The sequence below is a fragment of the Sinocyclocheilus anshuiensis genome, unplaced genomic scaffold, assembly GCF_001515605.1.
Source record: "Sinocyclocheilus anshuiensis isolate Anshui unplaced genomic scaffold, SAMN03320099.WGS_v1.1 scaffold446, whole genome shotgun sequence".
Taxonomy (NCBI): domain Eukaryota; kingdom Metazoa; phylum Chordata; class Actinopteri; order Cypriniformes; family Cyprinidae; genus Sinocyclocheilus; species Sinocyclocheilus anshuiensis.
Genome location: NW_015544247.1, coordinates 2,965,341 through 2,988,434, shown reverse-complemented (window position 1 = coordinate 2,988,434; position 23,094 = coordinate 2,965,341). Strand labels below are relative to the sequence as shown.

General features: G+C 35.4%; 4 protein-coding genes across 6 annotated transcripts in view; 3 read left to right on the top strand and 1 right to left on the bottom strand.

The window, feature by feature from the left end:
- LOC107697759 (iron-sulfur protein NUBPL-like) lies at positions 1-4,611 on the bottom strand. Its single transcript, XM_016498603.1, has 11 exons — positions 4,263-4,611; positions 3,982-4,129; positions 3,813-3,847; positions 3,607-3,697; positions 3,471-3,510; positions 2,907-2,997; positions 2,542-2,635; positions 2,120-2,205; positions 1,746-1,866; positions 1,482-1,564; positions 1-1,029 (listed from the first exon to the last, which is right to left on the bottom strand). Exons 1-11 carry the CDS (start codon positions 4,392-4,394, stop codon positions 967-969), a joined length of 984 nt encoding a protein of 327 aa, XP_016354089.1. The 5' UTR covers positions 4,395-4,611; the 3' UTR covers positions 1-966.
- Positions 4,612-4,738: 127 nt separating this feature from the next.
- LOC107697760 (probable D-tyrosyl-tRNA(Tyr) deacylase 2) lies at positions 4,739-5,625 on the top strand. Its single transcript, XM_016498605.1, has 3 exons — positions 4,739-4,883; positions 4,963-5,032; positions 5,135-5,625. Exons 1-3 carry the CDS (start codon positions 4,770-4,772, stop codon positions 5,455-5,457), a joined length of 507 nt encoding a protein of 168 aa, XP_016354091.1. The 5' UTR covers positions 4,739-4,769; the 3' UTR covers positions 5,458-5,625.
- A 2,172-nt stretch (positions 5,626-7,797) lies between these two features.
- On the top strand, positions 7,798-13,307 carry LOC107697758 (protein O-mannosyl-transferase 2-like). Of its 3 annotated transcripts, XM_016498600.1 has the most exons (17): positions 7,798-7,826; positions 8,007-8,113; positions 8,220-8,302; positions 8,444-8,553; positions 9,098-9,161; positions 9,243-9,303; positions 9,402-9,480; positions 9,784-9,935; positions 10,027-10,118; positions 10,204-10,280; positions 10,362-10,433; positions 10,848-10,907; positions 11,002-11,107; positions 11,184-11,324; positions 12,400-12,450; positions 12,602-12,713; positions 12,937-13,307. In XM_016498600.1, the coding sequence occupies exons 2-17, from the start codon at positions 8,052-8,054 to the stop codon at positions 13,040-13,042; spliced, it is 1,428 nt and encodes a 475-aa protein (XP_016354086.1). In that variant the 5' UTR covers positions 7,798-7,826; positions 8,007-8,051; the 3' UTR covers positions 13,043-13,307. The 3 variants fall into 3 exon arrangements, with proteins under 3 accessions (XP_016354086.1, XP_016354088.1, XP_016354087.1); XM_016498602.1 differs by lacking the exon at positions 12,400-12,450 and having other exon boundaries at positions 12,937-13,305; XM_016498601.1 differs by lacking the exon at positions 7,798-7,826 and having other exon boundaries at positions 7,988-8,113.
- A 1,072-nt stretch (positions 13,308-14,379) lies between these two features.
- Positions 14,380-23,094, top strand: part of LOC107697756 (protein lin-52 homolog) — a 14,103-nt gene continuing 5,388 nt past the window's right edge. Inside the window, exons 1-5 of the mRNA XM_016498599.1 lie at positions 14,380-14,449; positions 15,025-15,099; positions 15,308-15,345; positions 15,436-15,502; positions 15,753-15,836. Of these exons, the coding sequence (XP_016354085.1) occupies positions 14,431-14,449; positions 15,025-15,099; positions 15,308-15,345; positions 15,436-15,502; positions 15,753-15,836 (283 nt within the window). The 5' untranslated portion in view covers positions 14,380-14,430. The remainder of the gene's footprint in view (positions 14,450-15,024; positions 15,100-15,307; positions 15,346-15,435; positions 15,503-15,752; positions 15,837-23,094) is intronic.

Here is a 23,094-nt window from a genome sequence, read left to right as displayed (position 1 = left end):
TGGATGTTTATTTGCTGTTTACACCTCAATGACACACTCATGGGAGTGTGAGTCACAGCACTGCGCTCAATGACATCGGTCATTGGATAACGCTTTCTTTATCGTGAAAACAAAGAGAAAATAAATAACACCAAATGTGAAACTGTCCAAATTCAGCTGAGGTCATTGTACAAATGAAACCCCCGGGGTCGGTCTTCTGGGAACAGTTAAGCAATTGAGACTAAAAGAAAGCAAAATAGCTTCATTGCTGTGATGAATCACAGACTGGTCTGTCTGGCCAGTGTTCCACAGGGGTGGACTGAATACGGCTGTTTCAGCTGAGTCAAGGGAGCTGTGAAAATATGCAGGAAGTGACCCTGTTTTTCTCATCCCGTGAAAACTTAATCCCACTTTTCCTATTGGACCAGGACCGTTTATCTTTATTAAATGTAATTAAGTAACAGAAGAGTCCAATCATGTTACTGTCAAAAGAAGAAAATTTGTCATGGTTTAAGTGAAAGATCTAATTTAGCTATCACTATAAATCAAACAAAGCACAAGCAGATGTATGAAAACATATGCACTGCCATCAAGTGGTCAAGATCTGTAATGAACATCTTTATGGATGAGGAATGACACTTTGCTGAAGCTGCCCAAAACCTGCCCTTTGACCCATTTCCTTTTATTTAAAAAACTTGTCAGTCTATTCTGGTGGGAAAAGATCCACATCTGAGATTTGTACATGGAAATGTACATTGCATTAGGGCACTTCTAATATGATCATAATTGCGATGAGTTCTTTTTTTCATTACATATTTTAATCTCTAAATAACATGAACTGTATGTCAGTGCATAAATAAAAAACATAAATGATAATATTCTAATAGGTATGTGTTACCAATTTAAATGAGTAAACAAGTAGGAGACAATGATACAATACTGATATTTTCCTCAGGTCAGCAAAGCTACATTAAATGTGGACATTATTTATCTCGGATGCTCCGCTAGTCGGCGTACTACTGCTGCTGCAACTCTTCTGTAAGCCTCGGCCTGCAAAACAGGCAAATATGCATGAATATATTAGAAAACGATTTCATGAATCTTTTTTCAGATCAGTTCTATAAACGTTTGTTAAAAATGGGAAACTCTGTCTGACTGAAGTCTGCCAGCTGATTAGTCTCTTAGTGGATTATCTGTAAACATCTTTTATGTGAAATATGTTATTCAGGTCAGTACTAAATAAACAATAACATGCATTTTGTATGATCCTTCTTATTTTGGTAAAATAATTAACATTTTGCAGATTCTGCAAGGTGTATGTAAACCTTTGAGTTCAACTGTATATTATATACAACAAATATACAATATTTGCATTTCAATTTTGTCATTTATCAATACATGTTACCAAAGTGTAGTGCACCCAAAGATCATGAAAGGCTTACAGTAAGTAACTAATGGAAAACAATGAAAAGCTAGACAGGAATCCAACATGATTCACTTACTTCTGGACTATCTGGGGATGACACAACCATGGGCTGTCCCTTGTCTGATGTTTCTCTTATGTTGAGATGAAGAGGAATATCTCCTGGAGTGAGAAAAGAAAACCTTGTCTCCTCACAGATTGGCCAATCCACTTGAATCAAATCTAGTTACATACAATTTGACCTCATAATATGCATTACATTTGATAAATATCAACGTTTTTTATGTGCTTAAATGCTAAAACAGTCAGTCATAATGTAATACTTTATACAGAATGGCCTTACCAAGCATCTCAACACCAAGGGTCTGAGCCAGCTCTTTAGCCCCATCTGAGCCAAAAATGTGTGTTTGATGATTGCACTTGGGACACTGGAAAACACTCATGTTCTGAACCAGACCCAGCACCTGAATGCACAAAGCACATCCTTAAACGTAAATTTATTTAAAAAAAAATAAAAAATACTGATACCAATCAGGTATTTTCTGTCGGAAATAACTGTCACAGAATTAACACAAAATTAAAGATTATGCCATTTATATTGCTTCAATGTAGGTCTCTATCAGCATGAACCCAACCTGCTTAAACTCTATTACTTTCCACTATAATTTAATGACAAGTTGGAACTGGAGCCTTTAAACACAAAAGCAAATGCTTTACCTGAACGTTAACCTTTCTGAACATCTCGGCACCTCTTCGTGCATCTAGCAAGGCAATGTCTTGAGGCGTAGACACAATTACAGCACCTTAAAGACAAAATAAACATCAGTTTAGCATAAATTATACAACTAAGCTTGATGTTTGGTGTATAAACCAGTCAAAATGTACTTACATTATGTTTAAGAGCAGTAAAGGCTGATTTCATAATGCATGTTCTGAATACTAGAAAACATTAATGCATCCAATTCTCTCCCACCTGATACCAGCAATGACAATCAAACCTTAAATGACAATCTGAATTGGAAAGATCCATGGCGCTGTGCTGTGACTGACATTAGGTAGAATGCTTCTTTCAGATTGTAATAGATGCCAAAAAGAGGCATACAGACCATAAATCAGCTGTAACACATTGGTTTATTTACCTGCTATAGGAATATTCTGAGTAATAGACAGTTGGACATCTCCAGTTCCAGGTGGCATATCAATCACAAGGTAATCCAGATTCCCCCAATCTACCTGCATGGAAAAAGTCATTATGGTAGTGAAAGGAACAACAATGTTGAGTAAATTGGATTATTTTCTTAGACTGCAGAAAATGACACAATTTCACATGAAACCAGGGTAGAGAATAATTCATGCACAATCATTCAAAATGTGCCAATGGATGGAAATTGAACTCTATTGAAGAAATCACATCTATTTGTGCTGGATGAGGACAACTGAGAAAAAAATAGATATTTGACAAAATCCTATTATCAGCAGCAATTTCCAAATCCAAATTGCACACCTGTCTAATGAGTTTCTCAATAGCTGACATCACCATCAGACCCCTCCACACAATAGGTGCAACCTCTTCAACCAGAAAGCCCATTGACATACTGTAGAGGACGGAGAAGCAACAAGTAAAACCTTAAAACATTTAAACATTGTATAAAAGAAAAAAACAAAACTAACATTCAAAAGTTTGAGGTCAGTGAGATTTTTAAAAAATAATTTATTGCTTCTATATATGAGATTTATGTTACAGGAATCCTGTAAAATGTTGGTTTCAACAAGCTGCACAACTGTTCGACATAATAATAAGAAATGTTTCTTGAGCAGCAAATAGATGCATATTAGAATGATTTCTGAAGGACACCGAAGACTGGAGTAATGATGCTGAAAATTCAGCTTTGACGTCACAAGAATTATTTAAATTTTAAAATACATTGTTACTGTAATTTTGATCAAATAAACGCAACTTTGGCGAGCATAAAAGACTTCTTTTAAATACATTTTGAAAATATTTTGAACAGCAGGCTATATAAAATAACACTTTTGCACTATAACTATTAATCAGTCATGTACTTACCAAGGAATTCCAAAATTCACAAGTGGCCTCATTAAGTTCTCTGAAAATCAAGAAAAAAGGATCAGACTGACAAACTAATTTTCTTATAAAACAAAATATATTTTGTTTACAAAGCAAATGTGGCCAAAAAACTCACTGTCGGTTAATTCAGGGTTTCCTTTTAGGTTCATTAACTTTGGAACGGAGGGGCCATAGACATCAGCATCTAGAATACCCACCGATTTACTCTACATGCAGCAGTGGTACGAAAAAAGATATTACTGAAGGCAAATCATCTAATAAAAAGTTAAATCATTTTGTGGTTTCAATACAGTGTCTGAGATAGGGTTATCTGAATGTCACCTGATCGTTAGCCATAAGTCCAAGAGCAAGATTCACTGTGAAGACATTAAACTAAATGAGGTTTTCAGAGAAATGCTGGTAGTTGATACCATAAAGAGTAAAACAAACAGATTGGAAATTATTGTGGCATGAAACACACAAAGGTCAATGAACGCAAAAGACAACAGACCTGCTGTTGTGGACTTTCCCACCCCTCCTTTCCCTGATGCAACAACAATGACCTCTTTGACTCCAGCTATGGGCTTTTGTTTTGGCAAACCTCTGGCCATGTGCTGCCTCTGTCTCTCCTGTAGAGCTCGTTCACCAGCACCTGAAGTCTAAACAGAAAAAAAGTGGGAGAATGTGTCTGTAATACAGTCTAAACTGTAATGTCGTTGGGTTTATGCATCTATACACCATTAATAATTAGGGCACCTGTAATCAATAGCCATATTAATGAGTTTTACTTACCTTGAAGCGGATTTCATGTCTATTTTGATGTGCAGGAACAAATCTGCTAGCCAAAAGTGGTGTGCCTATAATGTTTGAGGACAATGTATATATTTGCAAAAACCTTTTGTAGCTGTCGTGTAATTTAACCATCTTATAAAGCTCCCAGAGACGAGATTTCAGACAATGTCACGAACAAAACAAAGACAGAGACACCGCTGTGGTTTCCATGTGACACTCGTTTCTATCGGTTTAGTGCTTAGTTACGTCTTTGAATAAATCATATAATATATCACAAATACAGTGTAACTTTTTAAAACAAAAATATAGCTGGCATGAGCTGTCGTGAAGTCGCATCGCACTGTCGACTCTTGATGACGTATATTGTTTAGATTCTCACGCGGAAGCGGACCCCCCTGGTAGTTCCATGGTTCATTTCAAAATACACTTATATTATTTATGTAATCTCGGAATTAAATTGATGATCACTGTCATTGAAATCGGCAATTTCCGGCATATTTCGTAGCAATGTCCGAGAGAACAGATAACGGCATGAAAGCGCGAGCGATTCTCCAGCAGTGTCTGCATGCACGACTGCAGGTCAAACCTCCAGATGCTGAGAGTGAAGCTGAATGGGTTGAGGTATCGGGAAAATATTTAAATAATTAATCTTAACCACAATTCTAGTTTTTGTCGAACTAATGACCTGTCTATTGTTCAGATTAATAGGGGAATGGTTATCTACATCTGCTTTTTCAAAGGTGCAACTGAAGATATAATCCCCAAAATGGGTATGCAATTGCTCCTGTCTCACATTTGCAATAAAACATACATACATTAATTCTGAAATGTAATATACACTGTATTTAATTTACACCTGTTTTCTCACTCAGTGAACACATTACTGAACACGAAGCTTTGTGAGACAGAATCTGGAAAGTACACCTCAGTCCTTCAGCTACCAGGCAGTGTTCTCATAGTACCGCAAGCTACGCTTGGAGGAAAACCAAAAGGAAAAGGGATGCAGTACCATGGCAACATTGGGAAAGATGAAGGCTTGAAGCTCTACGACAGCTTTGTGTCTCATAGTCAAAATGAACTCTCAGCCTGCAAGAACAGTGACACTGTTACAGAGCTCAAACATGGAACATATGGGAACAGACAAGTCCTGAAGCTGGATACTAACGGACCTTATACTCATCTAATGGAGTTTTAAGAATTATAACATTTTTGCTTGTAGATCAGTAATATATGGGTATATGAAGGACATTGACCTATACGGATCATTCAGAAGCATGAAAAGACTGTTAATACACATTTTTAGCTCCAAATTACAATTTATGTTATGCATACACCTGGTGCCTGTGTCTATGTCTGTTTTCTATCTATCTATCTATCTATCTATCTATCTATCTATCTATCTATCATCTATCTATATTGTACTTGCTTATCTAATAAAACAGTCCATAAATCAGTCGTAATGTTTGTTGATTTGGCTGCTATTTAAATATAGTTCCAGATACAATATCAATCACAAGATAATCCAGATTTAACCAATCTACCTACACATAAAAAGTAATTACAGTAAAGGGGAAATAATGTTGCATAAATTGAATAATTTTCTTTGGACTGCAGAAAATGACACAAATTGTATTATTAGTAGTAGAAGTATACAGCAAATTATATATATATTTTTTTTTTTTTTAAAGATATATATTATATATATTATATTTATATATTTTTTTTCTTGTTCGCATAGGATAATGCACATACTTTACACACACACACACACACTAATTACCATAAACCTAAAGAGATTGTGCTTTAAAAATAGACCTGCTACTTATTCCATTAGCAGAGTTAACAAAATTTTATATTAAACTGAAAATAGAAAACACTGTTTTTTTTTTCCTATTAGACCCTCACAAATCTTGCTCGACGTGTCGTTTTTCTCACTCACATTTGTGACCCTGGAGCACAAAACCAGTCTTAAGTCGCTGGGGTATATTTGTAGCAATAACCAAAAATACATTGTATGGGTCAAAATTATTGATTTTTCTTTTATGCCCAAAATCATTAGGATATAGAAGTAAAGATCATGTTCCATGAAGATATTTTGTAAATGTCTTACCATAAATATATCAAAACTTAATTTTTGATTAGTAATATGCATTGCTAAGGACTTCATTTGGACAATTTTAAAGGCGATTTTCTCAATATTTTGATTTTTTTGCACCCTCAGTTTCCAGATTTTCAAATAGGCCTAGTTGTATCTCGGCCACATATCGTCCTATCCTAACAAACCATATATTAATGGAAAGAAAGATTGAATATATTCTCAAATATACACTGTTCAGAAGTTTGGGATCAATAAGATTTGTAATGTTTTTGAACAATATCTCTTATGTTCAACAAGGCTGCTTTTATTTGATCAAAAATACAGTACAAGCACCATATTGCAATGTTACTTTATGAAATATTATTACGGTTTATGTAATTTATTCCTGTGATGTCACAGTGTCTTCAGTGTCACATGATCCTTCAGAAATCATTCTAAATTGTTGATTTGCTCAAGAAACTTTTCCTATTATTATTAATGTTGGAAACAGTTGTGCTGCTTAATGTTTTTGTGGAAACTGTGATACTTTTTTCAGGATTCTTTGATGAATAGAATTTTTTAAGAACAGCATTTATTTGAAATAGAAATCTTTTGTAACACTGTAAAAGTCTTTACTGTCAATTGATCAATTTAATGCATCCTTGCTGAGAAAAAAATCTTACGGATTTCAAACTTTTAAATAGGGATGCACGATATTGGATTTTTGCCGATAATTTTCAACTCATTTTGGCCGATAGCTGATGCAGATACCAATATATAATTATTTTTAATTTTGGTTAGTTTTTAACAAGAACGTATATGTTAGAATTAAATAAACAATAATAAAGTTATTTTGACAAGATTTGAAAATAACTATAAATAAACTGTATATGAATCACTGAATCACTTTTTCAGAAAGATGCAGTGGTAACCTTAACATGTTATTTTATTATTTAACGTGTAAATGGTCTAAAGCAAAGGAGTTGTAATAATTCAGAAAATATTTTTAGATTTCATAATTTGTTTAAAAAAATAACATATTACACATTAATGAATAAATCAGTAAATATAAAATTATTTAATTTAAGTGTCATGTTTGTGATTTTTTTTTTTGTTCATGTAAGCAATAGCTTCTGACCTTTAAATCAAAACATACTCATGATTTTATGGCATCAATTACGGCTTTATTTAATCAGAAACAGTCTAAATATTATTTGTGTATTTTGCTTTCATTTTAGTAGAAGTAGGCCAACAGCGCCCCCTACGGAATTACAACTTCTTACGGACAGGCATTAGGACCCTGCTGCCACTGCACCTGCTTATTACTGTTTACTCTATCACACACCAAAGGTCATTCTGTAGGTGCATTCTCAGTTTAAATGCAGCAATCCAAAAGAGTGAATCTAATCACCATTCAGGCAAAACTTTGCTTCAAGAATGAGCCACAATGCTGACGTGATCTAATCGCTAGCACACCCTGAGCACATGTGAGTTAATGTATCCCTCTTATCAGCAAGACATATCGGCATAATTTTTCATATCAGGCCAATGCCGATATTTACATTTAAAGCCATTATCGGCCGATATTGGTCCGATAATATCGTGCATCCCTACTTTTAAACATTAGTGCTTGCAGTGAATGAAAATATGTTCTCGTTTTTCACTAGCTGGATTTTGGGAAGCACTTATTAGCTCGAGTTTTTGGGTTGATAATGCTCCCATTGTTCCTGTACACTACAATATTTGCTGTTCACTTTATTGTCTTAAACAGAAGGTATGTTTGAGCCAATATTAATATTCTGTTCTATTATTAAAGCAGTTCATTGGTCATATGCAATGCAATAAAATAATGCTAAAGCTTTGTTCTTTTCGATGCACAGCGGTCCTGGGGATGGGTTCTTCAGCTCTGCCTTTCAGTCTCGCTTAATTGGAAACAATCTGCACAACGCCTCCATGCCAGAGTGTAAGAACAACTTGAGCTCAAGATTTGACATTTTTACTGCTTATGTTTCGTTTTTTACTTAAAAAAATTTTTTTCACAACAAATTGTGAAAAGATTCAATTTTCTGTCTAAATCCTGGCTTGTACCCCTCCCTCCACACAGATCTGGCATATGGCTCTGTCATAACTGTGAAGAATCTGCGAATAGCAGGAGGGTATCTGCACTCTCACTGGCACCTTTACCCAGAAGGTGTTGGAGCTCACCAGCAACAGGTCGGTTCACCACCGTTTACTCTTAACAGACAGTTTGACAGCAGCACTACAGTAACACTATCTGGAAGGTTTCAAGATGAAAAACTGATCTGTAATTCTTAATTTGGTTCAAAATTTCTAATAACACTAGCGTTAAAAAGTTTGGAGTAAGTAAGAAAATATTAAGCAGCACACTGTTGTCAACACCGATGAAGATAATAATTAAGAAATGTTTCTTGAGCAGCAAATCAGCATATTAGAATGATTTCTGAAGGATCATGTGACACAGGATCACTGGAATGAATAACATTTTAAAATACAATAAAAACTGTTCTTTTAAATTGTTATAGTATTTCACAATATCACAGTTTTTACTGATTAAATAAATGCAGCCTTGGTGAGCATAAGAGACTTCTTTCACAGCATTCAAATAATCTTCCCGACACCAAACCTATGAATGTCTAAATGTGCACATTTGATTTGTGGCTTGAATTTAGTAGTTATTCTGTTGATGATGGTAAATCATCTCGCTGTATAAATCTATTTTGCATCTTACCTCATGTAGGTTACAGCCTATTTGCACAAAGATTATAACCTATGGTTGGTCAAGAGACCTGACAACTCTGACGGTGAGTTCGTGTACATGTTCTTGTACATGTATTTCTAGATACACACTGCACAAGAATCAATAACTCCTGTTCCCTGCTAAGATCTCACAGGGCCTCCAGAACTGGTCCGACATGGTGACATCATTAGACTGGAACACAAAGAGTACGTATAAGGTCTTTGGGAAAGTAACATAGCTATGGCCTAAAAGAATGATGTGAACTGTTAGTTTAAAGCAGTGCACGCCTGATTTTCTTCATCAGAACTACAAGAAATCTTCATAGTCATTTCCATGAAGCTCCACTGACCAAAAAGCACCTGCAGGTCACAGGTTACGGCATTGTGAGTACTGTATTTTTTTTTTCATTAGATGTTACCATTCATGTATTATAATGTTTTGGCATTATTATAGAAACCATGTTCCATTATCAGTTGATTAGGTGGGTTTGTGTTCTATCAGCTTAATAGATTCAGCTTTGTTTTTATTTTCTGATTGTATCGTTGCCAGAATAAAGATGACCTTGTGCTTCTAGATAACATCAAACCTCAGCACAACTTTAAATCTCCAAATGAACATTGATCATTTTCATAAGTTCCAATAGAGTAGCATTACAAATTTTAAACAATAATGGCTTTTCATTTCAGAACGGAAGCGGAGACGTGAATGACTTGTGGCAGGTGGAGGTGTGTGGAGGGAAGAAAGGAGATCCGGTGAAGGTGTTGCGTAGTAAAGTGCATTTTCTCCATCGCTCTACAGGCTGCGTGCTTTGCTCCTCTGGAAAGACTCTTCCCAAGTGGTGAGAGCATTCATTCAGCAGAAACCTTAGGTGTGGTCTGTAGTGCATAACGCACAGAAAACCATTTAAACTGGATTTGACTCTTCTACAGGGGATGGGAGCAAGTGGAGGTCACATGTAGCCCATATGTCAAAGAGACCCCCAACACACAGTGGAACATTGAGGATCACATCAACCCTAAACGTATGTTCATATAGCTAATAGACCGAAATGTGCCATTGGATGGGTTTTACGTCGATGTTCATGCAACATCTTTTTATGTCTACAGTGCCCAACATCAGTCTTTCAGTGCTCAAACCAACTTTCCAGGAGATCCTCTGGGAGTCTCATATTGTGATGATCAGGGTAAAATAAGATTACCCTAAAGGAAAATCTACCTTTTAGTAATCTACCTTTTAGTTTAGTAAACCTTGTATTTTTGTTTAGGGAAACAGTGGTTTAAAGCCCAAAGACAACGAGATGAACTCTAAACCCTGGCACTGGCCCATCAACTATCAGGTAGATTGTCTAAAAAGACTGTTTAAAGGGAAACCACTATTTTGAAAGTGATATTTTATTATTATTTATTTATTATTTATAATTAATTAATAATTTGAATATGCTTTACTTTTTATGTTTTGTTTTTATTTTAGTTTTAGTAATTTTATGTGCCATTTTTATGTTTTTTAATATTTCTATCTAATTTTATTTTTAGTAATTTTAGTGCTTATTTTATTTTCGTTAATTGCCAAGACAACATTTCTAATTTATTTTATTTCAGTTTTTATTTCTATTGAAAATTTCTAATGAAAATGTTTTTTATTAATTGATTTTATATTAGCTTTAGTCAAATTTATTTAAAACTAACAAAACTGTTTTGAAGATCCACATCTATTGGAGTACTATCTCATTATAATTCATTATTCATAATAGGGTTTGAGGTTTTCTGGAGTGAATGAGACAGAGTACCGCGTTTATCTTCTCGGGAACCCTGTAAGTGTCTCTAACTTTTCTTTTTTTTTGCCCTATGTTTCCTAAGATACAGTATCTTGTCGTATCATTACTGAAGATTACCTTTTATCCTCAGGTCATCTGGTGGCTGAATCTCTTGAGTCTGGCTCTGTTTGTTTTAATGCTGACAGTGGCATCTTTAGCAAAACAGAGAGGAGTGAAGATGGAGGGAATGAGGAAAGGTAAGCAGCACTACATATTGTACAGTACTTAAAAAGAGCCAATCATAAGTCTAAAACAGCTGATGTTGTCTTTCAGTGCACTGTCACACTCTCATGGAGGGTGGTGGGATGCTGCTTTTGGGTTGGCTATTACACTACCTCCCATTCTACGTCATGGGTCGCATACTCTACTACCACCATTACTTTCCTGCCGTGTTGTTCAGCAGTATGCTCACAGGTACGACGGCAAACCAGATAAGCGTGGGGACTAGGGCTGTCAAAATGGCTGAAAAACTAAATTCGAATTTTGTACTTAAATATGATTAAAATTCTAATTATATTCTAATTTAAAATGCATAATTTCAGTTATGGGGAGGAATAGCTTTTGGCTTCTCTTCTGAGGCCACAAGAGGGCGCATCGAGCAAAATATTACTAATGCACGTTTATTCAAAGCATAAGATAACGACTATCTGTGAAAAAAGTGCATAATGTTTAAAATAATGTTTATAAACCAATTATAATTAATTAAGGTGCTTAAACAACTATAAACAAAATGGCATCATGTATGTATGCATAGTTTAATACAAAGGACGGAAAGCCAATCACACAGAGTACATTTTTCATTTAAAAAGATGAGATGCAGTGGGATGGGGAAAAAAACCCGCCATAAAGTCTCGATATATGTTTTTTTCAAAGTTAAACTTGCATTAATTTTACATGGCTTTCTAAACATGCGGCTCTTTTGTGCGAGTGCAATGCAACGTTTTTGCATTCGAATGTGGATTTTTATTTTAAATTTGACAAATATTCGAAATTCGAAAAAAAAAAATTTGACAGCCCTAGTGGGGACTGCATTGGTCCAATAGGTTATGCTGCAGTCAGAGCTGCCTTCTTTGAATTACAATAAAATGAACATTTGCTGAAAATCTATTCACCCTCATGCCATCCAAAATGTAGATTTGGAGAAATTTACACTGACATTACATCATTTGCTCACCAGTGAATGGGTGTCATCAGAGTGAGTCCAAACAGCTGGTAAAAACATCGCAATATTTGTTTAGAACTGCTTTGGACTGTTTTCACTTGTTTGATCTGTGCATATTTCTCTCCTGATGTACACAAGATGTTGTTTTCAGTACAGTAGAGAAAGCAGTGTTATAGGGGACTCGTATGTTAGCCAGAAGCAATGGTTTGAAGTTAAAAACATCTTAATGAATTTGTTTCTTATAAACAGCTGTTTGCTTCACAAGACATTAATTGATAGACTGGAAACATGTAGATTACCTGTGGATTATTGTGATGTTTTTATCGGTTATTTTGATTCGCATTCTGACGGCACCCATTCACTACAAAGGATCCATTGGTGAGCAAGTGATGGAATGTTACATTTCCGATTAAAAAAAAAAAAAACTTGTCTACATATTTCAAATTTTGCAGCATTAATTAGCATGTTTAGACACAATGTTATCTCAATAAACACATTTAATTCTAACATTTAATGACCTTTATTTAAGGTATTACTCTGGACATCTTCCTCCAGAATTTACACCTTCTCCTTAGTTCATCCATATCCCATCATCTTATGAGGGGAGGTCAATTTATATTCCTGTTAGGGTTCATCTACAGGTAAGGCTCTAATATTTAAATGTAGTTATTTTTGGGCTAACATCACTTTTAAGCCTTTATTATATTTACAACATTTGCTGTTGTAAATTAACCAAGTATATTAATTTTATCTAATGCTGAAATTGTGCATTTTGTACAAATGTTCTATGTATTATGTTTTTTAGGTCACAAATTCAGTCAATTTCTAATATTGATCTCACACTTGAATTTCTACTTGTTCCAGCTTTTATCTCTTCCACCCTCTCTCCTATGGTATGAGGGGGCCGCTGGCACAAGACCCTGCCTCGTCCATGGCTGGCCTCAGGTGGATGGAATCCTGGGAATTTTAGACAATTTTAGACAATTTTGAAGTGTCCAGGTCTTCATAAAATCTTTTTAACCATTTCAGTTGTTACATGTTGACTGGCTCATTTCATTGTGGAAGTAGTCTTTACTCTGCTGTTAGGCTGTGATGAAACTGATTATTTCAATATTATTTTTATTTTACATTAAAGCTTGATGGTGTTTAACTGCTGTAGCTGGACTGAACTAAACTGACAATTAATAAAGTGCCTTTCTGGTTTCAGATTTCATCAGACTCTGATGATGTATAAAATATTCACTCCTTCAATTGGGTTTTGTACATTTCATTTGTTACATATTTTGTTCTTCTGAGAGAGAAAAAAATTAAGAATTAGTGTATTCAAAAACAGCAACCTTTGATGTATCACAATATTATATTTCTCAGCTACACAAGTTGTGGTTTTGATAAATTAAATTGCCATTTCTGGGTCATACCACTGAATTTCATTTTGGATTTTCAAAATAATTAGCTGTGTCCCTTTGTTATTGTGTTACTGGAATTGTTACCTTAAATGCAGATCAATGGCTGACTGAAATGAATACATTGCAAATATGTGTATGTATTTGGACTTAATTTGCGTTGCATTTAAGAGCAACGCCTTTTCTAAGTCCTTTTACTGAGAATTCTTATCATAAACCACCATCATGCTAAGAAGAAAATAGTGTTATTTGTGTTTGACTGTATATTTGTAACCCACTTTATTATCCTATCCCTGAAGTTTAACGTTTTCTTGCAAAACTAATCTTTGCTGACAGGTTTTATAATCTCCACTTATTAATAAAGTGGCTTTGTTCTAGCCACCGTCTTCAAGCAACTTTATCTGGCTGATTTCTCCCTTTATCTCAACCAGCTTTGCAGTGTCTGGTCCTTCCTCTGACAGTCTCTGAATTTGTCATATTTAAGTAATGCTACATATCACTTTATATTAACACACTGAAATGTTGATAATGCATAAATGGTCTATTTAATTCCCTGTCACTGTATTTGTTGCCAATATCTCTTAACATCTCAAGTTATCCTGATGTATTTTCTTAAATATAGCGTAATTGACTATTTAAAAATTGTAATCAATTTTATAAAATTAACACCATGGTAAAAAATAATGTTAGTTCTCAAGTGAGCTGAAAGTCTCATGTGAATGTTGCAACCATAGACTAAGAAAAACAAAAGGTTGCGACATCTCACACAACACAAGAGGGCTAAATATACATATTTACAACATGTGTAAATATGAGAAATATGTGAAGAACTTGCTGTTGAATTTTGTAATTTTGAAAGTTCAATACAAACAAACAACAACCCAAGAGGGCGCGGCTACAGGAATCCACGGCCTTCAACCATTGGCTGCCTCGAATCACGTGTGTTGTTATCGAGATGGCGTCTCCGAATGGAGGTAAATTTTAATTCGTCTCTTACCTGGTAACATTAGTTGTTATTGTACTAGTGCAACTGACCGATTAAACCTTATAAACTGTTATGCTAGTCAACATATCCTCTTAAAGTATTGATGAATTCAGTTTCAAAAAAAGCTTTTCCCTCGGAATAGCGTCATAAAATTGTTTGGAGTCAGTCATTAGCAAGCTACGTGTCAAGCGACATCGGTTACTATATTAAATATTATACGAATGTATTGATGCAGCGGTTATGCGGAAAAGAGTACTTTTTGTATATTGTTTCTATTTTTAAATATGTATTTTTGTTTATTTTAACAAGCATTGCTATCCAATGCAGCTAGCTCAGCTGGATCACAACAATACAAACAGCTGAGTAAACATAACCTAACCTCCCCCTCTAATGTGACTTGTCATAACATTACATGCAAACTTAACATTATATCCTGCAAAACATGAGGATTGTTTCTTCGAAAGTTACAGCATTTAAACTTAAACCAGTGTCTGAACCAGTGTTGTAATAAAGGGCATGTATCATTTATTTATTTATTTTATATATATATATATATATATTTAGGTGAGGACTTTGAATCCTCTCTGCTAAGTTTTGAAAAACTTGACCGAGCTTCACCTGACCTGTGGCCGGAGCAGTGTAAGTTTGAGTGTCTAATAATTATTGATTTAAACTAAAATAGTATATTATAAGATGTAACATTCACAGATGTTTCCAAATATGACCCTAACGTTTGTTGAAAAACAAACGTATTTAAATATTTTTATTTTGGCCTGTCATATTTATTTCTAATGTACCCTTGAATGTTGTTTTGAAAGTCCCATGTACTTGTTTAACATTTTAACAGTACCGGGTGTTTCTGAATTTGCTGCATCCTTCAAAAATGTGAGCAAAGAATCAAATTATAAATGAAAATAAGTTATTTGGAAAGTTTGCATTCAGACATGAAATTGAGACTTCTGTTTGTTGTTCCAGCCTATCACGAATTCTCCGCCCAAGTGGATGGCTGAACTGGAGTCAGAAGATATTGAAATGTTGAAAGGTCTGTTGCCTCTTTCATAAAACCAAAACAAATTAAATCAAGCTTCTCGGTGCATAATTTTAGTGTTCTTATATTATGGACCTATCTGACACATGCTTTGTTACATTAAAGATCTTAGTATTTGTAGACAAATTGCAATATGAATTTAGAAAAGCTGTGGTATTTTTTGTGTGTTATGATCTTTTTTATTATTTTTGGCATTGGCACTACAAATATTAATCTTCTTATGTTTGTTGTTGTTTTTAATTAGAATTAGGAAGTTTGACCACAGCAAATCTGATGGAGAAGGTGAAGGGACTGCAGAATCTGGCTTATCAGTTGGGTTTGGAAGAATGTAAGTAATCTTAGTTTCTTTGAAACATTTAGTTCATCTGTGCACTAAGAACAGGCTTGTAGGCTTTGTAAAGCCTCCACTAGATGGCGATATTAGCAAAGAAGAAACACGTTTATGAACAGGAGCTGCTATTAACCATTTTTCTCCTGCTGTTAGCTTCATGATAGAGAGGTACTTTAAAACATATAAATTATTATAAATAATCTAGCACCTAAATCCATCTGAAACGTACCAGAAAAGTGACTTCTTTATTTATATATTTTTTTATGCATTTATTTTAGTTGGTAAGTCTTAAATAAATCCCCACTCTATATTTAAACAGAACTGGCTTGTTGCCCAGTAGCTCTGAAATGTTGTATCACAGAATTGCTAGATGTAGTATTAATCCATACTGGCAGGATTACAGAAAAGATAAGTGTTTCCATGACTTTCTAGATGAAAATGGGCATCAAATGTACAAATATTGTGCAATTTGTAAAGTGAGTAATGAGTAACACTGGTTTCAAATATATTACATTTCTTCTGACATTTTGACCTTTTCGTGGAATGTTCAAAATAATCCCTCAGCAATCTTCCTTTCAATGAGAAACTAGGGTGAATCTAGTTAAATCTCACACTCAAAACTATATCCGTTTGCTTGAATTTACCATATTATTTTGAACAAATTTATTTATTCCGAACATGTATAAATTAAATGTCTTACTGACCTGAAATATTCTTTCCTATATTACTCTATTATATTTGAGTAAAGATTTTTTTAAATTGATATTTTTAATGACATCTCATGTTTCTATGTTCACTATTTAATATTGGAAACATCTGAATTTCTGTATAAGTGTCAGCTCTCTAGGGTAAATGTGCCACTTTTAGGTACAGCTTCCATGTTGCTTTTGCTATGTAAAAATGGCATTTTTTACAAATAGAAAGGCCTGAGTCTGTTCTGCCTGCATTTAATATCTTTGACTTTGCACTCAGTAGGCTTTCTAGCAGCATAATAAGTCAACTTAGATGTCTCCACCCTCCTGTTATTTTGTCCTCTGCTTGTTCATGATGTAGGAATGCAACATGCTCCAAGACATTTATTCATTTTAACAGGAGTAAGAAAATTAATTTCCAATACTGAAAGCAGGTCCTCTCCATCTAATATATAACCCGTGCACCACAAAACTGTGATTTAGTGTGAGTTTGATTTCATATTTGTTTCTTATATATCTTTGGCTATACCCACCCACTGGTTACCTTAGTTTCTGGTCAGACTTGGTCCTGTAATGTGGAAAATATACTGGTGAAGTGATGAGAGGTCACCTTGTGAGTTCACTGCTGATTTGTAAAATCTCCATCAAGAGCGCATGATTAAAGTCGGCTCGTTCAACCAAGATTATGCCAAACAAAATTTGTCACCGCTTTATGCCATTGAGCGAAATAATAATCAGAAATAGTCAGCTGCATGAGCTCCACAAGTTTTGCATAAAACCAAGTGATCATGTTCTCAAGCGTAATTTGAGAATGATCCAAAGAGCATTTTGTGCTTTGTTGGAAACGAGAACATCTGACCATCAGTTGGTGTTCACATGATCGATGTAGTTAGATTAGTAACCTAGAGAGTGCAAAATACGAAATGTGTCATATTAATTTTATCTGTTCAAAAGTTGAAGAAGGGAATGAATACTTCTATTCGGGACGAATTAAATTGATCAAAAATGTGACAAGTAAAGATATTTACAATTTGACAAAAATATAATTTTCAAATAATTATATTTTAAATATTTTTTTTTACATTTAAAAATCCTGAAAAAAATGTATCATAGTTTGTCATAGGCAGCAAAACTCGGCATATTAGAATTATTTCTGAAGGATCATGTGACACTGAAGACTGGAGTAATGGCTGCTGAAAATTCAGCTTTGCATCACTGCAATAAATTACATTTTATAATATAATAAAATAGGAAACAGCTCTTTTAAATTGCAGTAGTATTTCACCTGTTTTTAACATTTTAATCAAATGCAGCCTTGCTGAACCTAAGAGACTTTATTATTACAAAATCATACATAACTGTAGTGTACATCATAATGTTTCTTTGTAGTACATAGTTCAAATTCAAAATGTGGTCTCAGGCTTTTAGACTGTCTTTACACATTTGCAGATTTTTTAAAGATATGTACGTGAACATGAACGTAGAAGAATTTGTCTTGCTGTACACCACTCTGTGCTTACATCAATTCATTATATTACAGAATTACATTCTGAATCCTCTCAGTATTCTATATTTCAGTACGATAAAGGTATTTTAAATAAGCCTACTGGTATGTAAAGCCTCTGCACTGAGGAGACAGATATGAAATTACGATTATCATTCAGCTCAGAGCAGCATTTAACGTGGCGCCCTTTAATGTGGTTTAATTTTCTTCCTTCTCCTAGCTGTCAGGAGAAGCCTTGTAAATCTGAGCTACTTTTTCATCATGTTTCTTTCTCTCTTCAGCGCCTTTAAACGAGCTGACGAGAGGTAGTGTTAGGAGATGGGAGGGTGAGGAGGAGGAAAAAGATTTACTGCACCTTTGGCACGACGGCCATTAAAGTCCTCATCTGGTTAATGGGGATAATGCAATCAGGCAGTGAAAACTCACCCCAAAGGCAAGGTTATCAGCCACACATTTGTTTTGGATATATTTATTTCGACCTTCGCCTCAGGCACATGCAGATGCCGAGTCTTTAGATGCATTATATGTTTGGGATGGAAAAATATGATCAACAGCAGCATAAATTAAGCTTTGATTAATCGTGTACTTATGTTAAGCTTAAAATGTATAAATAACAGTATATTAAGTATCTTAATGGCTTGATCTTGAGTGGATCAGCACATCTTCATTTGGAACTGCTACATGAGAGGTGCGACCGTAGGCAGATAAGGATATCATGTGCATGTGTGTGTATTTATTTGTGTGTGTGAGCGTGACATGTGCCACACCAGTCTCCTTGGGGACGTTTACCCCTCCTCTCCTAGCTGAGTGATGCTGATCAGGGTCGTTGTGGGAGGGCCTGACGTGTGCCTACCCCTCCAGCCCCCCACCAGTACCCATCTGCTGCAGGCCGTGATGAATGCTGCTGTCGGGGGGCTGCTGAGCATGGTCATCAGGCCCCAACGCTCCCACAGGACCAGTCACTACACTGATAAGTACTGTTATTGAAGGTAATTGAATGGAGAGTACTCCTCTGGGACAGCCAGGCCTCAGGCGATGCTGATGATATCTCTGATTCCACTGCGGCGGCTTGCACAGATGATGTAACACACTTGTTTCTACTTGAGTAATTGTGGGGCTGTTTTTTTAAATGGGACGTCAAATAATCTGGAAACATCTTGTAAGTCTAACAAGAGTTCTACTTTGTGTGTTTAGTAGCAAAATAAGCAGCAGGATAATAGGAAAATATTATATTTATTAATAGTGCCTACTAAAGGGTTTTCAAAACTCCCTAACCCTGAGGATTAAACATGAACAATTGCTTGTTGAGAAGAAGTGTGCTATTACTTTTCAGATTTAGCTATGTGTCTTTCAAACATCTTTGCAATTATATAGCAAACCCTGGCGACCATCCTAGTGTCATTCTGGCAAGTTTTGTACAGTAAAGTAGCACTCACATAAATCTAGTTAGTTTAATGTTTTCCTGGACAGATATCTTAATTGCTGTTTATTACAGATGCTACGATAGGAGCACATATGGCTCAAAGACAAATAAGAGTGTCCACGATAAGGAAATTTAATTCTTTTAAAAGTCTAATACAATACATACAATTGAGTAATGTGGCAAGTTTTTTTTAAATGTACTGTTTGTATTTATGGTGGTTTCATGTGGTTTTGAAAAACGTTTGTGTACCATTTTCAAGAAATGACTCTGGAAATGTCATAGTGTAACTATCAAGTCAAAATAATATTTTGAGTATTAAGTAATATTTATATATTTTGCACATTTCTTTACACTTTAAATACATAAGTGTGCATATCTTAATCATCTTTTTCGAACGCATTATATAGTGTTATAAAATTGTTATAGTGTGTGTGTATCTATATGCTTATATAATATACATACACTATATATAGTGTGTGTGTGTATATACACACACAGACACATACATAAAGTGTATACAGTATATATAATAAATTATTAATTTATAATCATGTTTTTGGGGAGATGCACCACATGACATTTTACAACCTGATCTAGCCATGCCATGTAATAAAAGAACCAAATTATCTGATATTTTATCTGACCTTGACATGCAGTCATAAGGGTCTGCAGAAGTCCTCTCTATGATGTCATTTTCTTTTTTTTTCTACATGTTTTTTTTTTTTTTGCAGACTAAAGTTAAATATAATTGTAAACGTTTTGAAGGTTTAGAAGTTCAAAAGCTTTGTTAAAGTATTTTCCCTAAGAAATAATACTGAAAGATCATGCAAAACTATTTTAATACTTGATTTTTAAATTAAGTTCAGTCTTTTAATCCTTTTTCCTGCATTAAAATGTCAGGAGAGTTTTGTCATTTATCATCTTAAGGCCTCTAAAATATCTAAAATAAAAAAACTTTGAAATTAATTTGAATTTAGAAATTAAAAACATGCTCATTACATAGGAAGTATATAAAAGTAGTCGTATGTATAAATAACTATAGTTTTGTACAAATTAATAGATCCTCTCAAAAACTTGGTGTCATTTCACTGACCCATACATGGTGCTTCATATAGTAGGAAAACTGGTACAGATGCACCATGCTAAAAGTTAAAGATCCACAATTAGGAACAAAACTCTGCTGTTCAATCTGTTCTTGCACCCAGTATGAAGGTCACACCCGTCCAGCGCTAATGGCCCCAATGTTCACTGCCTCCTCCCCTAGATCAATCTCTTCTCTATTAAGCGGAGTGTGTCGCTGAATATGATTGCAGTGATGCTACCCTACTGTAGTAATGTGCTTCCATCAATCCATCAGAGACACCCGACCACAGGGGCAAGCAGTTATGAAGTGCTGCTAGATGACAGGTTGAGCTGGGGGAAAGCTCTCCTCGACTTTACTCTCCTCTGTCTTCCTGTCCTCTCACCTTCCCCTCCCCTCACACACTACTCCTGCTGCTTTATGGCCATTACAATGCCCGACTGGAGAAGGGAATGTTTATGGAATCACATTCAAAATATAATCCTTAATTTCCCTTCGTTTTGACCCTGACTTGCTATGACGACATTCAGACCTTTCGACCGCACAGATACATCCGAGCTCGGCTCAGATTTGGACCAGCGCAGCGGGAGAGTGGAGGGAATTCATCTAACTCGCTCTCCCTTCTCTGTCCTAGCTGCCACCTCTGTCAACAGATCGGAAATGACACCTTATTTCCATAAATACATTAGGAATTCATTGGATTTTCTTTCCTAGCTAATCATAGCGCCTGTGTGAAACCTTTTAGGCTTTTTAATGAATGAATTTTGACTGATTGCCTATTAATAAGGACACCTCTTGAACAGGGATAGGCTGTGGCAGGGCTGGCTGGCGTGTGTGTAATGATTCGTGGTGTCTAGCGGTTGGAGGGAGGGGTGAGAAGTGGAGAGCTCTCGGCTGGGACATTAAGATGAAGCAGTGGCTCCCTTGGGAAATCACTCACCATGTCTGCATCTTAAATATCTCTGTGAAGTATCAATAAGTAGGTAATTGAATTTTGAACACAAACATGAGCATCAGGTGTATGTGTTCCAACACGGGGACGAGAGGGTGGGTTTGTGTGCAAGCGTGTGTCTGTCCTCCCCCGTCCCATGAGGTTTAGGCAGCGAGAATGGATGTTAAATCTATTAAATAAAGATTACTCCCTGTAATAGCCAAGTGGCAGTTTCATATGCGCAACAGGGGCACGATTAGTGTGTTTGACTTCTAATGAAAGTGAATTGGGGCAGTCAGGTTTTGGAGAGAATTCAGTTTAAGGTCCAGGGATTCATTTTCTCCTTAGACTTAAAAACAAACCGTCTTGTCTCTAGATGTGCTTTAATGGCCTCTAAAAGATGCTTACATCTCCCAAGATAAAAGAGCATTCATTACAGTTAAACTGCATTGATTTTGAAACAGAAAAGTTTAATGGAAACATATAATTGATCATATTTCATTTAATGTGTTGCTTGCAAACCTATGCATTTATTATTTAATATACATACATGAGCTCGCTCTCTGTGTGTGTGTGTGTGTGTGTGTGTATACACTATATTTTAACTATATTATACTTTAGTTAAAAATTATAGCTGTATTTTTACATCTATAATGTTAAATTATTCATCCTAATATTATATTAATTTATTCATCTATTTATTACAGTGGGGAAAATATTTATTTGATCTCCTGCTGATTTTGTAAGTTTGCCCACTTACAAAGAAATTAAGGGTCTGTAATTTTATGGTAGGTTTATTTTAACTGATAGAGACAGAATATCAACCAAAAAATCCAGAAAAAACACATTATATAAAGGTTAGAAATTGATTTGCATTTCAATGAGTGAAATAAGTATTTGATCCCCTACCAACCAGCAAGAATTCTGGCTCCTGGCTCCCACAGACTGGTTATGTGCCCATGTGGAACACAGATTAGTCCTGCCACTTTAAGAAGTTACTCCTAATGTCAGCTTGTTAGGCGTATAAGACACCTGTCCACACAATCTGTATCTTCCATTCCAACCTCTCCCACCACCATGGGCAAGACCAAAGAGCTGTCAAAGGATGTCAGAGACAAGATTGTAGATCTGCACAAGGCTGGAATGGGCTACAAGACCATCAGCAAGAAGCTTGGTGAGAAGGAGACAACTGTTGGTGCGATTATTCGGAAATGGAAGAAATACAAAATAACCATCAATCGGCCTCTGTCTGGAGCTCCATGCAAGATCTTGCCTCATGGGGAAAGGATGATCATGAGAAACGTGAGGGATCAGCCCAGAACTACACGGGAGGAGCTTGTTAATGTCATGGATAAGTCTTCAAGGATTACAATGACCCAAAACATACCGCCAAGGCAACAAAGGAGTGGCTCAAGAAGAAGCACATTAAGGTCATGGAGGGGCCTAGCCAGTCTCCAGAGCTCAATCCTATAGAAAATCTGTGGAGAGAGCTGAAACTTCGAGTTGCCAAACGACAGCCAAGAAACCTTAAAGAGCAGGTCATATGGTTTTTTAAAGTGTCCTAATATTGTGTTGGAGTCCCCTACAACAGGTTTAAATGCATCTAAGGTCAGAAAACACTGTA

Excerpts from the sequence above, each read along its gene's own strand:
- LOC107697759 (XM_016498603.1), bottom strand. The coding sequence starts at position 4,394 with ATGGTTAAATTACACGACAGCTACAAAAGGTTTTTGCAAATATATACA. Across the intron at positions 2,206-2,541 it reads TCAGAATATTCCTATAGCAG|GTGCTGTAATTGTGTCTACG; the intron begins GTAAATAAACCA and ends TTTGTCTTTAAG. Across the intron at positions 1,030-1,481 it reads CATCCCCAGATAGTCCAGAA|GCCGAGGCTTACAGAAGAGT; the intron begins GTAAGTGAATCA and ends CCTGTTTTGCAG.
- LOC107697760 (XM_016498605.1), top strand. The coding sequence starts at position 4,770 with ATGTCCGAGAGAACAGATAACGGCATGAAAGCGCGAGCGATTCTCCAG. Across the intron at positions 4,884-4,962 it reads GTGAAGCTGAATGGGTTGAG|ATTAATAGGGGAATGGTTAT; the intron begins GTATCGGGAAAA and ends TCTATTGTTCAG. Across the intron at positions 5,033-5,134 it reads AGATATAATCCCCAAAATGG|TGAACACATTACTGAACACG; the intron begins GTATGCAATTGC and ends TTTCTCACTCAG.
- LOC107697758 (XM_016498600.1), top strand. The coding sequence starts at position 8,052 with ATGCTCCCATTGTTCCTGTACACTACAATATTTGCTGTTCACTTTATT. Across the intron at positions 9,162-9,242 it reads GAGACCTGACAACTCTGACG|ATCTCACAGGGCCTCCAGAA; the intron begins GTGAGTTCGTGT and ends TTCCCTGCTAAG. Across the intron at positions 9,936-10,026 it reads GGAAAGACTCTTCCCAAGTG|GGGATGGGAGCAAGTGGAGG; the intron begins GTGAGAGCATTC and ends ACTCTTCTACAG.